Source organism: Canis lupus, chromosome 4 (genome assembly GCF_048164855.1).
Source record: "Canis lupus baileyi chromosome 4, mCanLup2.hap1, whole genome shotgun sequence".
Taxonomy (NCBI): Eukaryota; Metazoa; Chordata; class Mammalia; order Carnivora; family Canidae; genus Canis; species Canis lupus.
This window is the reverse complement of record NC_132841.1, coordinates 7,487,975-7,504,267: the sequence shown is the minus strand read 5'-3', so window position 1 is coordinate 7,504,267 and position 16,293 is coordinate 7,487,975. Positions and strand designations below refer to the sequence as shown.

Sequence of the window (16,293 nt, the reverse complement as noted above, 5' to 3'; positions counted from 1 at the left end):
GTGCGTGTATGTGCGATTATTTCATTTTGTAGATTCCAAGCCTGGAAAATCATCCCCTTTCTAGAATTTGAATAAATGTTTGATTTTATTTCACACTTTTGAAGATTTCGTTTACATTTTTAAAAATCGTGAGCCAGACATATAGGAAAGTGCTTAAAATACATATCTACAATTTTAAAAAATAATTATAAAGTGAAATCTCAGTAACTAACCAATTGATTACCAAGAACTCCCTTATGTGGTCCCTGATCACAAACCCTTCTTTCCTCTCTTAGGGGGGTCTATATCAATTATCCTGACTGTGGTGAAAATAAGTTTCTTGCTCTTTAAACAGAATGATTTTGTTCCTTGTGTATGCAATTATAAGCAGTTTGGTTTGCCTATTTTTATCCAAGAGATGGCACTAGACTAGACATATTGGTGTCTTGCTTCCTCTGCTCAACATTTTGTGTCTGAGACTCACCCATATCATTGCATATGGCTCTGGTAAGGTCTCTTCCTTTGCTGGATACTACACATTCCACTGCTGGTACAACTTCCAATGGCTTCAGCTTAGGGCCCTTATGAATAAATGCTATGAGGAACAATCTTATATGTATACTCTGATACAAATGTGCAAGATTTGAGGGGTGGCTGGGTAGCTCAGTCAGTTAAGCACCTGCCTCTGGATTGGGTCATAGTCCCAGGGTTCTGGGATCGAGACCCATGTCTGGCTCCCTGCTTGGTCTGCTTCTCTATCTGCCCACCACCCACTCATGTACTTTCTCTCAAGCTCCCTCTCTCTCTCTCTCTCAAATAAATAAAATCTTAAAAAAAAATATTTATTCCAGGGTAAATATCTAGGAGTAGAATTTCTGATTGTAGTATATATTTCTTCAACTTTATAGTACCAAATTGTTTCTGAAACAGATACGAATTTACACTACTGCCAGCAGTACATAAGAGTCCCCTTGCTTTACACTTAATATTGTGAGAATTTTTAATTTTTTGTCAGTCTAGTAAGTATGAAATGGTTTCCTGATTTTTAATTAGTTTGCATGCATATTCATGTTTTGGCTATTTTTATTTCCTCCTTGTGAAGTGCACATACAAGTCTTTTGGTCATTTTTCATTGAGATATCTTTTCTTACTGATTTATAGTAATTTTATATTTGGCACAACACTAGTGTTTTAGCTACTAAATATTTTAAAAATTGTTTCCCATTCTGTGGCTTATTTTTTAAAGTCTCTTTTTGGGTATTTGATGAGTCAAAGATCATAATTTTAATGAACTTCAATTTTTTTTTCTTGTTTAAAAAATTATTTCCTGGGCAGCCCAGGTGGCTCAGTGGTTTAGCACCACCTTCAGCCCAGGGTGTGATTCTGGAGTCCTGGGATCAAGTCCCATATCGGGCTCCCTGCATGGAGCCTGCTTCTCCCTCTGCCTGTGTCTCTGCCTCTCTCTTTCTCTTTCCCTCTCTGTGTCCCTCATGAATAAATAAATAAAATCTTAAAAAAAAATTCTTTCCTGTACTAAAACTATCATAGATAACTTCCTTTATTATGATTCTAGTACTTTCAGGTTTTGTTATGTCATATTTAGGTTTATAGCCTATCTGGAATTGACTTTTAAGCAGTGTCACACAGGAATCCTATTATATTTCACTACTGATGAAGAACTCATTTTTATCATTCCATTTTTCCCTTTGTACAGAGTAGGAAGTCACCACCGTGTTTCTATTCCTTTAGCAATTACACTAAACATTCCAACATGCATACTTCACTTATCACAGTCTTAAGTTAATCAGTATCTTTATTTGTCTCCTGGACATTACTAAGTTTAAGTCTTGGAGCCCATTTCTCCTTCCATCCAAAGTTGTATGTTAGCCTCTTATTCTGGTTTCATAGGGTTAATGTTTGTTTAAATTTCTCTTTGCATTTTTGCATGAATTAGACTTTCCATCTGAGACTGTTTGAAGAATATCCCTCAGAATTACATTTAGCGAGAGTCTCTCAGCTTCTCTTTGTCTGAAATATTTTTATGATGCCCTTCTTCTTTGAAGATATTTTCACTGGGCATAGAACTCTACTGTGGCAGTTACTTTTTTTTACAGAACATTTAATACATCAAACTTCTGGCTTCTTTGATTGCTTTTGATAAAGGGAGCTTTCCGTTTGTCATTCATTTAAATATAATCCATTCACTTTGTTTCATGCTCTGTGTCTTTGGTGTCTGCAGTTTCACGGTGGTTTGTCCACTGTGGATTCTTTCTTCACTTTACCCTGCTTGTGATTCACTGGTATGCTTGAATCTCTAGATCAGTGTCTCCCATTACTTCTGGTAAATTCTCAGATGCGATCTCATCAGATACCGATTATGCTCATGTCTCTCTCCCATTTTTCTGAAATTCTGATTAGATACATGTGAGATGTTCTTACTGTCTTTCACATGGCTTTGTCTTTATTTTGTATTTCTTCATTTTCTGTCTGTCAGTGTTGCAATTCTGGAAACTTTCTTCTGTCTTTCAGTTCACTGTCTCATCAGAGGTGTCTAATCCCCCCTGTGTGTATGTGTGTATTTTGTTTTGTTTTGTTTTGTTTTGTTTTGTTTTCTTAAACTGCTTTATTTTCTGGTTTGTTTTTTGTTTAGGAAGGTCTGTTTGGTTCTTTCAAACATACGAAGATCATTTAATATTTTCTATTGTCTATAAATTTTACCTTTCATTCCTTTAAACACATATATAGTATAGTTGTTTTAAAATCTGTGTCTAGGAACACCTGGGTGGCTCAGTCAGTTAAATATCTCCGTTTGGCTCAGGTCATGATCTTGGGGTCCTGGGATCAAGCCCCACATGGGGCTCTCAGAGCAGTGGAGAGTCTGCTCCTCCCTCTCCCTCTGCCCTCTGCTCTCAATCTCTCTCATGCTCTGTCTCGTGTTTTCTCTCTCTCACACTGTCTCAAATAAATAAAATCTTCAAAAACATTTTTAAATAATAAAACAAAACAAAATCTGTGTCCAATAGTTCCAATATTTGATGTCCTTGAAGATATGTTTCTGCTGGTTCCTTGTTTCCTTGTGCAAGTTTTATTTTTATTTTATTTTTTTAATTGAGAGCTGCTCATTTCCCTTAGAAAATTGGTTTGGGGAACACCTGAAAACCTAGAAGGAAAGAATCCTCTAGAGAGACTTCATGTTTGGTTTGGCCATGAGGTGTTTTTCCAGTTGGGAGCCACTTCAAACTCGATTCCTAAATTTAGGGGTTTTGTGCCATGCAGGTTTTAGGACTTGGAAGAAAGCCCACTGCAGACTAAACATCTCAAGGACTCAATTGTTGTTGTTGTCCAACACAGGTGCATCTGCTAGCACTCCCGTGGTGCCAAGGAGGTTGGAAGTGGTTTCTTGTGGTTCATCCTCCCACTGAGGGTGGGTGCTTCAGTGTCCCAGCCTGACAAGCAAATGGTCTCCCTTTGCATACCCACTCTGGCAGCTTTGGGCTGTAATTTCTCTTCCCCAGAGTTTGAAGGCTGAAAAGTGAGGATCAGGATCCCCCGGGTGAGCAGATGTCCTTGAGGCAAAAGAAGCTTCCTGCTCTGCTTCCTCACCATTCTCTGATTCACTCAAATTATAACTTAATAATTCTTTATCCTTTTGTCAGTTTTGTGCCACACTGAAGAGGGACTTTTTTTTTTTTTTACTTTATTCAGAATTCTCAGTTTTAATCAGAAGAGAGTTTGGCTATAATAATTCAGCTTGGCATAGTATCAGAGATGGAAAATTCTCATTTGATCTGTGTCTTTCTAACTTATATTGCTGTCTGGTGAGGAATCAGCATGTAGAATTCTTTTTCCTCTCCCACTACTAAACAATGACCTCCACACCATATGCTGATTAATCCATTCTTGATTATGACATTTAATTTTCACATAATACATTTGTATAAATAATTTGCCTCCATTTTGTGTTTTATTGATTCACTAATCCCATTCTCTAGTCTTGGATGAGTTGCATCTTTTTTTTTTCCAATTACTCAATCTTTATTATATACTTAAATCCCAAAGTACTAAGTTCCTCTTTCTTAGTCTTCTTTTTCAGATTTTTTAAAGCTATTATTAATCACTATTCTAAATGAACCTTAGAATCATTTCCCCAAGTTGTGGATATAATTCCTCCAGAACTGTTTTGAACAATATTAATCCTATAAATTTATTTGAAAGAATTGGCATTTAATAAATCTCAACCTTCCTATCCAAAATCAGGTTATGTCTATTTATCACAACTTATTCAGAACTTCATTTACATTTTAATAGACTGCTGTGGTTTCCTTGATTTCTGACAGTACTTGTAAAATCATTCCCATTATCAATTCATATATTTTGTTGCTATTATGAGTAGGATCACATTTTCATTATATTGTCTAAGTTTACTTCTGATGTGTTAGAATGCTCTTGCTTTTCTAAATTTTCTAGGGGTATTTATGCATTCTCATATTGATCAGTTGATTTTAATGAACTTTTCTGTGCATTCTAGATGTATAAAATAATGTAATCTACTTTTTTTTTCTTTTAAGACAACACTATCCAGCACTTCCAAAACAATATTCAATAATATGAATATCTTGGCTTCCTATTTTAATGGTGATTCCATGCATGTTTAATAAATATATTGGCACTTAGCACATTGAACGTTTTAAATCCATTGTGACATTTTATGTAGCGCTTCATGCTCCAAACTTAAAAAAAAAAAGAAGCCCTGGTCCCACACTATATATCCAGCAACTCTATATAGCATGGCCCCTGAAAAACCTAGATGATAACAACCAATGGTTAAAAAGAAGCTGTTTGAATTGTACAGATAAAAATGAAGAAGGTTGTTTTGTTGTTTATTTTTTGCTTCTAGGAATTGAGAAAAATAGATACAGTGGAAGTAACATATCCAATGGGTGAATATGTGAAATGGGTGAAGAGGATTGAGATTGATGAGGATGAGTGAGAATAGAAACAGAATGACCAGGCTCCTGAGGCCGGTGGATAGGAGGAATCTGTTGCATTTTGTTAATGAACTGAGTGCATAGTTCACATTGGGTATATGGGAATGTATCAGCCCCCTGATGGAGTTCTAGGTATTTCTTTTTCTAGATCAAGGTCCCTGGAAGCTCAGTCTCTAGAGACAGCCTTATAAACGTGCAGATTCCCCATCACAGGCCAAATGAATTGGAATAGGAAGAGGGGTTGGAAACCTGATCTAAGCAGGCTCCTTAGGGACTACTCATACGAAGTGAAATTTAAGGAGAGAGAGAAAGCAAGAGAGACAAAATCCGAGACAAGAAGGGAAATCTTGTACTAGGTCACAAAAGGTTTTATATACCAAACTGTAAAAACTGAATCTGGTAGTCCTGTTAAAATATTATCATCTTTAAACCAGAAGACTTTTCAGAGCAAAGAACACACATATCACATTATGTCACCTATAAGCTTATGTGCTCTGCATTATACAGAGCATTTCCAAGTGTATGAAAACTTACTAAGGCAACACCTAGCGCACTGCATGAATTATCCTAATGAAATGCTAGCAACATCTGCCAAGCAAATTTCTTGCCGGATTTCATCATTATTCGCATGTTATTTTCAATGCAATAAATCAGAAAGCATCTTCATCGTTCATGAAATCTAGGAACATTTGGGAAGAACGGTCTTTCTCAGATGTCCATGGGAAAACTTTTAGGTTAACATCAGGCCATTCCCTGGCTCTTAGAGAAACTGACCTGGGAATGTCAGCTTGACCTCGTGAGTCTCCTTGGCATCAACTTTAGAGATCAGGTTGTTAATGCCATGTTTCAGTGTCAAATGTTTTCCTCCCGTTTTAGCCGACCATACCTCAGCCCCACCGTTTCACCTCCTGCCCTGCTTGCAAACACACCCCTACTTTGAAAATTCATAAACCATGCCCTTATTCAAAGAAACCGTGCTTTGGTTCCTTTGTGGTGGCAAAAAAGCGTCGAAGTTTCAACTTTGCCTGCAGCCACGCTCAAAGGCACCGGGGGCTGAGGACGAATTTTTTTAAATGTTATCATGTTGACTGAGTCTCTCACATTGTCTTGAAATTGCAGACAGCAGTTTAACTCCCCTAAATTCAATGGAATAGACTATGCATCAGGTGTGAGCACTGTGGAGGCCAAGCCAAACAAGACCTGGGCTCCTGGCTGGAGGAGCTTGCAATCACTGAGTCATTGACTGCTTTTCTGTCAATTTGTCATTCTAAAAAAACAAGGAAAAGCATGACTTTGAGACAGCAGGCCGCTCCAAGCTCAACACTCAAAGGAATGGGAGATTATATAATCAAGGAACATGGCTTTTGAAAGTCGTAATGTTTGGCAGTTGATACCAAAGAGGCTACACCTGCTCCAAGAATGTTTGGAACCACACCACACCATTTTCCTGCTGAACTAAGAAAGGGTCTCCTTCTCTAACAGTTTTTGTATTCTGTTCTTTCCTCTTTCTTTTACTCTTTTCTTTTCCCTTCATGTGCTCCAACGAACATAGTTGCTCCCTTCTCCAACATCACTGCCAAGGGCTCCTAACAAAGGCTGTGCAAATGTCAGCCTTGAATGTGGGCAGAGTAAGCTGAGCTCAGCACGAGGGTGAGGCCATAAGGGGTGGAGAGGGCTGCCTGGAGCGCTTCCGGAACCAGCCTGGCCCAAGGTTTATTGCAGAAGCTTTTACTTGTGTACAGCTGGCCTGCTGCATGGTGCCAGCAGGGGGCGGAATTGACTGAACTTGTTTCATTTGAAGATCCAAGCAACTGTTGTCAGCTGAGGACCACAAGACTGCCTGTGACATGTACAGCAATCTGCCTTCAAAAGGCTCTAGTGGGTTCACACACCCACCAGACAGCTCAACAGTCCACGTGTCAGCTGTAGACCAAGACAAGGCACCTGTTTCTGCACTGGTGACCCTCATTCCCAGCTAGCCAGAGCCCCACTGAGGACCTGAGCTTTGCCAGCAAGTTCCACACCATGTTAAGCAAAAACCCTTCCGTACATTATATCATACAAATATCTCACCACTGAATCTTTCATCTTCTTGGGGAGAGGGTCTGCGGCCAGCTCTTCCAGGTTTTGATGTAAAAATTTAGGAAGCAATCTACAATGAATAAAGGATCTGAAAAGAAATAAACACACAGGTTTTACTTTTTAAAATATGTGCATACTGGGGTGCCTGGGTGTTTCAGTTGGTTAAATGCCTGCCTTCAGCTCAGGTCATGATCCTGGGGTCTTAGGATGGAATCCCACATTGGGCTCCCTGCTCAGTGAGGAGTCTGCTCCTCCTCTCTCTTTCTCACTCACTGTGTCTCTCAAATAAATAAATATATCTTTTTTAAAAATGCACATATTACAATGCTTAAGGTAAACTGCCTCACCTGACACCTCACACTCTCAAATGACAAAAGCAAGGCCTCTCTAATTAATTCATAATAAAGGAAAAGAGGTACATATTCAAGTCATCACAAATACACTGCTTTGGTTTTCAGATTCCCTCTTAGTTCAAGGATTCAAGTACCTGGAAAGGTACAGTCTCCTAGTTCAAGGAGTCAAGTACCTCAAGAGGTACTGGCACCCAGACAGCCATGGCTGAGCTCTCCAAGACTCTATTTTGATCAGCCCACCAGGGCTTCATCCTCACACAAAAAAAAAATGGCAGCAAAACTCAACACTTCAGCAAAATATTTGACATGAAACCCTGTGCAAATCATGTTTAGCCTTTGCTCACTTCTTGTGCCTTCCATTTTGCTACATGTGGGCAGCCTAAAATGATGGTTTCTCCAGCTTCCAAAGAGGTATAGCTATCTTAAGTCAAAATCTTCTGTTAAGTTCGGAAAAATTACATGAGATGACGGATTATCTGATTACAATCAATTGGTTGATGTTGGAAACTTTGGCGTCCCACAAAGCGCTTCCACTTCCAAAGTGCATATTTATCAATGATCTCAAAGATAAGATTAAAGGTAAGGAATGCCTGGGTGGCTCAGCAGTTGAGCGTCTGCCTCTGGCTCATGGCGTGATCCCCGGGTGCCAGGATCCAGTCCCACATCAGGCTCCCTGCATGGAGCCTGCTTCTTCTCCCTCTGCTTATGTCTCTGTCTCTGCCTCTCTCTGTGTGTCTCTCATGAATAAATAAAATCTTAAAAAAAAAAAAGATTAAAGAGGAGATAGAAAAATATATTTCAAGTGGCTGAAAGTCATTAAATACGTTTTAAATATGGGCGCGTATTTCACTTTGAACCCAGGCAGCACAGCTGTGTTGGGAACAAAAAGCAGCAGAACAAAACGCAAACCTTTCAGAGATGCCCATGGTCTCCTGTCCTCAGGGGAACGGCCCAATGGAGCTGCTCTAATGGACCCACAAAGGACCCTTGCTGAGGTGGGAGTTTGCCTACGTTCACCCAAGGGAGAGTCAAAAGCAGCCCTTGGGAGCTAGCAGTCATCTGTTCCCCACATTGTGCATTTTGCTCCAAAACTTGCTGAGAGCTGAGCCTAGATTTTCATTGGTTTCTCCCGCCCCCGACCCGTCCCGCCCCAGGTCCGCGGTGAGCAGCCAGGGTCCCAGCGCGGGAGCACTGTGCTGCGACCCTCCCGCCCCCCTCCCCCCTCCCCTCCCCCCTCCCCTCCCCTCCCCTCCCCCCTCCCCTCCCCTCCCCTCCCCCCTCCCCTCCCCTCCCCCCTCCCCTCCCCTCCCCCCTCCCCTCCCCTCCCCTCCCCCCTCCCCTCCCCCCTCCCCCCCCCCCTGCTGCTCACTCACAGGAGCACGGAGGGGTCGCTGCTCTGCCGGCTCAGGTGGTAGGAAAGCGCAACCAAGAGGCCGCAGAAGGCGGAAAACAGCGCCGGGATGTGCTGCGTGCTCCAGGGTTCCTGGGGGAGGACAGCGGATACCGGGTCATTGGGGCCGGTGCAGGCCCCGGGAGGGCCCACAGCCCAGGGAGCGCGGAGGCGGCCCCGCCAGCAGACACGCGGGCACCGGGGTCACGCGCGACCACTCTGACACGGGAAGGGTCCGGGCCGCGACGGGGCAAACTAACTGCACACATTTACTTCCTCTTTTCCGAGAATATTTTTTACTTAATCTATTTTTTACTTAATCCTTTTCTGAAATTCAGTTTAGGATTTATAAGATGAAACATTAAACGTGTTGCCTCTTTTGAATTCATAGTAAAGATAATGATAAGAACGGTACTTCCTAGTGTTTATTTAATCAATGGTTAAAAGGTATAAGACACCTAAGCATGGCATAAGAGATCAACTGGGGGATGAATGAAACTCAGTACAAATTAAAGACAGTCCCTTGAAGAAAGAGAAAAAATGGCTTGAAATGGAAAGAGCCAGAGGCACTTGGGTGGCTCAGTCAGTGAAGCATCTGAGCCCCTGAGCAGCTCAGGTCATGATCTCAGGGTCCTAGGATCGAGCCCCTCACCGGGCTCCCTGTTCAGTGGGGAGTCGGCTTCTCCCTCTCCCTCTGTCCCTCCTCTGTACTTGTGCTCTCTCTCTCTTTCTCCTTCTCTCCCTCTCAAATAAATAAGATCTTAAAAAAAAGAAAAGAGCCAGACACTTCAGGTTTAACACGATAGTACCATAGACGCCAGAGATCAATCCACTGTACTCTGGGTGGAAGAGAAGAATGCAGACAATATGTGTCCCCACTGTGAGCGGTGTGGGGGGCATGGGAAGCCACTCTTATCCACCTGTACCTGGCACACCTTCCAACACACACGTGTGTCATACACACAGAAACCTGCAATACATTCAGCCCTTCAGTGTCCACGGACAGGATCTACTGGTGCCTTCCAAAAGGTAAATCTACTACAGGCCTTCAACACCTCTCAACCTTTTGATCCTTTAACTTACCAAATGTTTCATCAGGGATGGAAGAGTTGCTCATTAGACTTAAAACAAAATATACCAATAGATGAGTCAACTGTGATGGTTTCGTACTTGTGACGGCTAAGATATGCAGGAAAAACAAATGTTACGCTTAGTTGAGGGAGCAGTTTTGTTTTCACAGGCCTCATTTCCCTAGAAATTAAATGCATTTCTTTATCTCGCCCACTATGAGAATCTGGCAGCCTGAGACAGCAGCATCTGGAGGGGAAATGAAGAGAGCAGCCCTGGTGCTGGCTGGGAACCCCACAGCTAAATAGGCTGGAGATGACACTGACCGGTTCCACATATACCCTGCTCGTAAGCAGCCTCCCCCAGGGACACCTGCAAGCCACTCAGACCAACTCCAAGTGTTCCTCTAACTTCCCCAGCGCCCTGAGGGGGCCATGGCAGCCTTCCTGACATCCCTGATTCCCTGCAGATGCCTTCCCGCAATACACACAATTTGCGGGGAATACCTGTCCTCTGCTCCTCTCTGCTGCCTTTGGAGCTTCCTTCCCATGAGGGCAGCACCTCATCACAGCATGGGCTTCGAGCTGGGGAGACCTCAATCTGAACCCCGGTCCTTCCACAGATGAGCTATGTGGCCTTGGCTAAGTCACTCAACACCTTTGAATACTAGGTTACTTTCCTCCTCTTTAGACGAAGAACACAATACTACCCAAGAGTGGCTGCAAGGGTACTCTTCTGTACCCCAGGCCATTTTTTAAAGTTTTTGATACAGGAGGGTCCAGTGCAGCCCCTTCGTGGTGATTGACAGCAGGGCTCTGAGCCAGAAAGCTGGCCATCTGGAGAAATATTTCTTCTCCCTCATCCCCAGTAGGCTGATCCTCACATGTCACCATTACATCCTTCAACACCTGTCCAGTCCTCCCTCCTTGCATTGCATCTCACTAGCTAAGGCCTCCACTATCTCTCTTTCCAGTTCTACTGCTGATAGCTCCATAGCAAGAGGATCAAACACCAGTCCCCCCGGTGCTCCCCATTTTGCAGTCCCCACAATGTGTTTTCCACGTGGCAACAGAACGGTCCTTCTCACCTCAAAAGCACATCAATCGTATTAGTGCCCTTTACTCAGCATTTTCCAGTGATTCCTCATTGCCTACCAAATAAATCTACTCCACAGGAAGCAACAAAGGTCAATTGGGATCTGACCCCAGCCCAACTTTTCAGCCTCATTCCTTGCATTTAGAATATGCACAGCAACAAATCCATAAAGATACACTGCTTCCTCCCTACTGCCTTCACACACAGGGCTCCATCTGTACAAGGGCTCTTGTGCTCTGGCCCTACTCCACTCTCCTCCACCTGGTGAACTCCTATCCATGCTTCAGAACCCAGGATAAGAAGTCTCACCTGCTTGGCACAGCCTCCCCTCCTCCTAGGCAGATTGGAGCCCTTCTCTGTTCCTCAATAACACCTTTAAACACTTGTACTTGAACAAAAGATATGTCACTTCAGTTAGTTGTAGGCATGGGTAGGACTTGCTCTCTCATCTCAGAGCTGTGGACCACAGTTGTGCTTAGGACAGTCTCCAGAGGGGAAAGAGCCCTGAGTCTCTTTCCCCTGTACATGGCACAAATGTTAGCACATCAATATGTCCGTGAGTGAGTGACTACAAGGTCTCAGTTTTCACGGTTACATCAGGCCTTCCTCTATGACCTGTGTGGGAAAGAATTCCCAGCAAGAAAAGGGTGAAAAAATTAAGTAGCTTAAATCAAATGTCGTCCAGGCAGTAAAGTGCCAATGACATAATTAGACTCTCAGAGAAAAGGTTATTCTTTGATCTTAGAACTCATGTTTCCTTGAAATAGCAGCCCCAAGAGCAGAAAACTTATTCTGAAGTTTGAGAGCTTTCTTCTTTCCTAAGAGTACATTCAAGAAACATTTATTGGCTACCTGCTATATGCCAGGCACCAAGGTGCACACTTGTGAGGGGGCGGACTCAGGGACAGGGAGAGGAGGAACATTGCAGTAAGGTATGGCAAGCCACATGATGGTGAGGCAGGAGGCACTAGGCACTCGCAGAGCAGGAAGCAGAGGTACGTCAAGCAAGTGGCTTTTAATTGCACAGAAGAAATGCAGGAGCAGGTGGTCCTTCCTCTCTGGGGCCTTCTGGACAGGCCAAGCTCTCAGCTCTTTGGATGCCTGTGTGCAGATGGAGCTGCCACCCCGCTCCTCCCATATACTCCACTCCCTGCTCTGGCCTCCCACCTAAGGCTTCATATTTGGCTATTACAAAAACAAAGACAAAAAGCTTTCCAGGAAGGAAAAACCTGCAAAATTTTATTCTTTCCATTGATTCCTCTGCCCTTACCTATGCTGTGTATTTAATTCACCATTCTGTGAAGGTAGAGGCCTTCCTTTTACATGCAGCCCACAAATATGCAAATACTGGGGCGGGGGGGGGGGGGGGGAGGCGGGGAATCACTCTGAGAAGGATTTAGTAACCTCGACCATGGAAATAACTGTTACTGCAGGGAACAGAGAAAATGCCAAGGGAATAAGCACTGGCCAGAGGTGATTCTAGGCTCATCACTTCCCGGAAAAAATGAGCCTGTGGAAGGTCCTTCCCTTCTCTGTAGTCAGCTTCCTCTGCTGTGAAAGGTAACAATGGCACCTTTCTTGAAGTATTGCTGTCGTGACCCAATGAGATATGAAATTCAGCCCTGCCCACTGCAAAGCAGCACAGGAGTGGAAAAGGAGTACCCGTGATGGATGGTCTTCAGACAACAAATTCAATCCGGACTAAATCTATTTAAACAATCAAGTTTACCTACTTTACCTGCCCAATACCCTTTACCTAACCTTCTCTCTTTTATTCTTGACTTAACTAAATCTCTCCAAGGCAAACAGGAAAGGTTGTTACTGAGGGACCCTTCCTCCTTACCTGCTAAGATAGCATTTGGAAGAAGCCAGTGGATGGTAAAAATATCAAGTCAGAAACAATGGAGGAGGAGGTGAGTGGTGTCCCTGTTCCTTCTACTTCCCAGCATTTGTCTCGGTCTGTGATGACAGATCTGTATAAGTGGCCATTCGATTGACATCTGACTCCTCCACTGGGCCCAGCCCATGGACAACAGGGACTCATCTACCTTACCCCAGTGTATTCTGAAGACCTTGTGCCCCTGGCCCTGAAAGGCATTTAATAAATGTGGATGGAACCAATGTACTGGGTCTGAGCAGCTGTTACTTCCTTACTATATAATGGAGACTCAAGAAGGGGAATGGCATGGATCTTTTTACATATCTATAAGTACACAGGATGTCCATCTTGTGCAGTGCACAGCATCGGCTCAAGCATAAGACACTTCCATCCTAACTCTGCTGTTTTTTCTAAGACACTGGGCAAGCCACAAAGCCTCAGTTGCCCTATCTAAGAGAATTTCATAGTGCACACTCCTTGGGTTGTTATAAATATTGTATATAATACTATATGTCAAGTACTTAGAGTAGCCAGTATATGAAATGCTCAATAAATGTCTGCTGTTACTATAATCTTTACTAAAATACCAACTCAGTCCAATTGGGCTTCTGTAACAAAATATCATAGACTCATAAAGAGCAGAAATGTATTGCTCAGGGTTCTGGAGGCTGGGAAATCCCAGATCAAGGTTCCAGCATATGTGGTGTCTGGCTAAAACCTACTTTCCCTCCAGATCTGGTTCCTTATTGCTGTGTCCTTACACAGTGAAAGGAGTAAGGGAGTTTTTCAGTCTTTTTTTATAAAAGCATTAGTCCCATTCATGAGGACCCCCCAACTCCTAACGCCATCACCCTGAATGCCAATATTTCAACATATGAATCTGTGGGGAACACAGACATTTAGACCATGGCAGATATATAAGAGGTCTAAGAACGGCAGCAAAATCACATTTCCTGAAAACATTTAAGATTGACCTTTAGTCCTTCTCCATGAAAAACAGTGATTTTTGTAGATCCCTTTTATCCTTCTGTTGTTATAGCCCAGACAGAAAGTAGGGAAAGGGGAACTCTTCTCCGAGATAGGAATGGGACCTTACCCAGACATGGTGTTAGTATCCCAAGCTGCACTGTCTGAATGCACAGGTGCCTCTCATTTATTATTTTAAGTCATCCCATTCCATCTGGTGGCAAACATCTGTACTCACTCCTCCATACATGTGATCTCTTTTAAGCATAACTAATGGCTTCAGGCTAAACTGTCAGACCTGAACAAACGGCAGTGTGGCCACAAGACACAAGTAATGAATAGTTCTTTCAACAGTATAAAGTAGAGAGATGCCAGAAGGCCTATGCATTTTGCCCAGAGTAAGGGTAGGATGAAGGATGACAAGGGGTCCATATTCCAAGCACAACTTTGAGTGTTTTCCAGCCCAATCTCAGATCTTCATACAATCAAGTCTTGGAACCTGGGCTGACCTGAACTTTGGCAGATTGTAAAAAGGCAGACCACCTGGATCTTCCTCAGCTCTCTACTGGGAACAGCCTCAACTCCAAGTTCTTAACCTTGTTCATATTTTCAAAAGACACAGATATAAATATAGATAGATTCTTCTCTCACTCTTACTCTCACTCTCACTGTATATATATATAGAGCTACTTGGCTACTTGGATATCAAAATGAGTTCTTTCATATGCAGGGTGTCAAAATTTGCAAAACTATGCTATCTTCAAGAAAAATTATTTTAGCTTCAGAAGAGATCTCATAGCTGAGCAAGACACACCCATTCAAATTATTGATCAAGTAAGAAGATAGAAAGAAGGGAAAAGACTTACCCAAGGTCTGAAGACCATGATGAAGCCCCTAGCTTAGTGCTGTGTATACTCCACTACCCTAAATGTTTATATAGCTAATTGGACAAAATATGAGCATATCTCACCACCTTCCATAAAAAATGTTAGTACTTTTTGTATGATCATTTGATTAACAGTTCCTGGCTTCATAGGCTGTTTTTATTCATTCCCCCGTTTGACGGTGCTGGACTTCTACTGAGGTAACTGCATGTTCAAGGGCTTGCTGTGACACACAGCAGAGCCAGAGCCCAAAAAAGTAATCTGGGGGAGGAGCTCAGGGTCACCCTCTGGAGGACCAAAAAAGGAGCTGGGATGCAAAAGGAGAAAAGGAATGAATGTGGGGAGTGTGCTCCAAGTCATGAAGAGGCATGACATTTCCAGGGAACTGGTTATGTTGCAGTATGGGTATCGCTCGGTGTCATTCTAAAGGTACAGCTCCTAAAACACAGATGAAGATTATAGAAATAGATAAAAGAATGGGAAGTAGTTAAGCTTGGAGGAGATACATGGTAGGGAAATGACCTTTAGGGTTTATCATCCCATAATTCTCCATGCTGGGAAGAGAGGCAGCTGGGTGCCATCGACTGATGATCAAACAAGAGGGAATATGCTTTGGCATCAGCGGTGGAACTTGAATGTGATGTAAGGACTTCCTGACACTGATGAATATATCAAGTTACAATAAGGGAGATACTAGCATTTCCTTTTTATGCATTAGTTTAAAGCACAGATATTTTCCTTGGAGACCAAAGACTGAAGCATGCCAGGAAGGAAAAAAAAAAGGAAGGAAAGAAGGACGGAAGGAAGGGAGGGCAGCTTACTGAAAGCTTTCCTCATGCTTTTCTTGCATAGAACAGATTACTGCCTAACAGCTCCATTATCTACCATCCATACACATGCATGTGAAGTGCATACACAACTAATAAACAAATTGAGTATAACTAAAAAAAAAAAAAAAAAAAGAAGAAGAAGAAGAAGAAACTATCCAGAATTATTTTATAGAATTAAGATGGAGAGAGCAACAAGATAAACTGCCTTGGTCCCATTTTTTTTTTTATTCCTTTCTCCTTAATCTTCTGATTGCTGTCCAGGCTGCCCCCTTGCTAATCACGACCCTCCTGCTCCTCCCTCCAGGGCCTGTGCTTCTCCCCCTACCCAGTCTCTCAGGCAGCACTGCACTGCCCTGCCCTGTAGAAGACCATTGGTGAGATGGGCAACAGCTTTCCACTGCATTGGGAGCAATCCCAGCCACATTTCTAGAAGGAGTTGAGCTCTTTTTATTTTAATCTTTATTTGGGGGATAAAGAAGGTAATATTGATATTTGAGGAAGAAGAGAACTTTTGAAAGAAAGAGGACCTTTGAAAGGAAACAAAGAAATGCACTGTGTATTTTATCTTAGGATAGTTCAGTTTCATTTCCACAAAGAGAAGCAGAATGGAAGAGGTGAAGTACTAACTCACATTACTAATGGATTTTTGTAAGTAAACTTCTCTATTTTAAACATATATGTATTAGTCTTGAATTTAATATATGTTATTTATACACACAGACACAATCACACATATGTACATGTACACTCTATATACATATGCAGGTATATATATAAAG

General features: G+C 42.5%; 1 protein-coding gene across 2 annotated transcripts in view; it reads right to left on the bottom strand.

Moving 5' to 3' along the window:
- Positions 1–16,293, bottom strand: part of PCNX2 (pecanex 2) — a 288,039-nt gene that overhangs the window by 150,192 nt on the left and 121,554 nt on the right. For both annotated transcript variants that reach the window (XM_072823047.1, XM_072823048.1), the window contains 2 exons: positions 8,776–8,885; positions 7,041–7,137 (listed from right to left, as the gene is read on the bottom strand). In XM_072823047.1, coding sequence (XP_072679148.1) covers positions 7,041–7,137; positions 8,776–8,885 — 207 coding nt within the window. The remainder of the gene's footprint in view (positions 1–7,040; positions 7,138–8,775; positions 8,886–16,293) is intronic.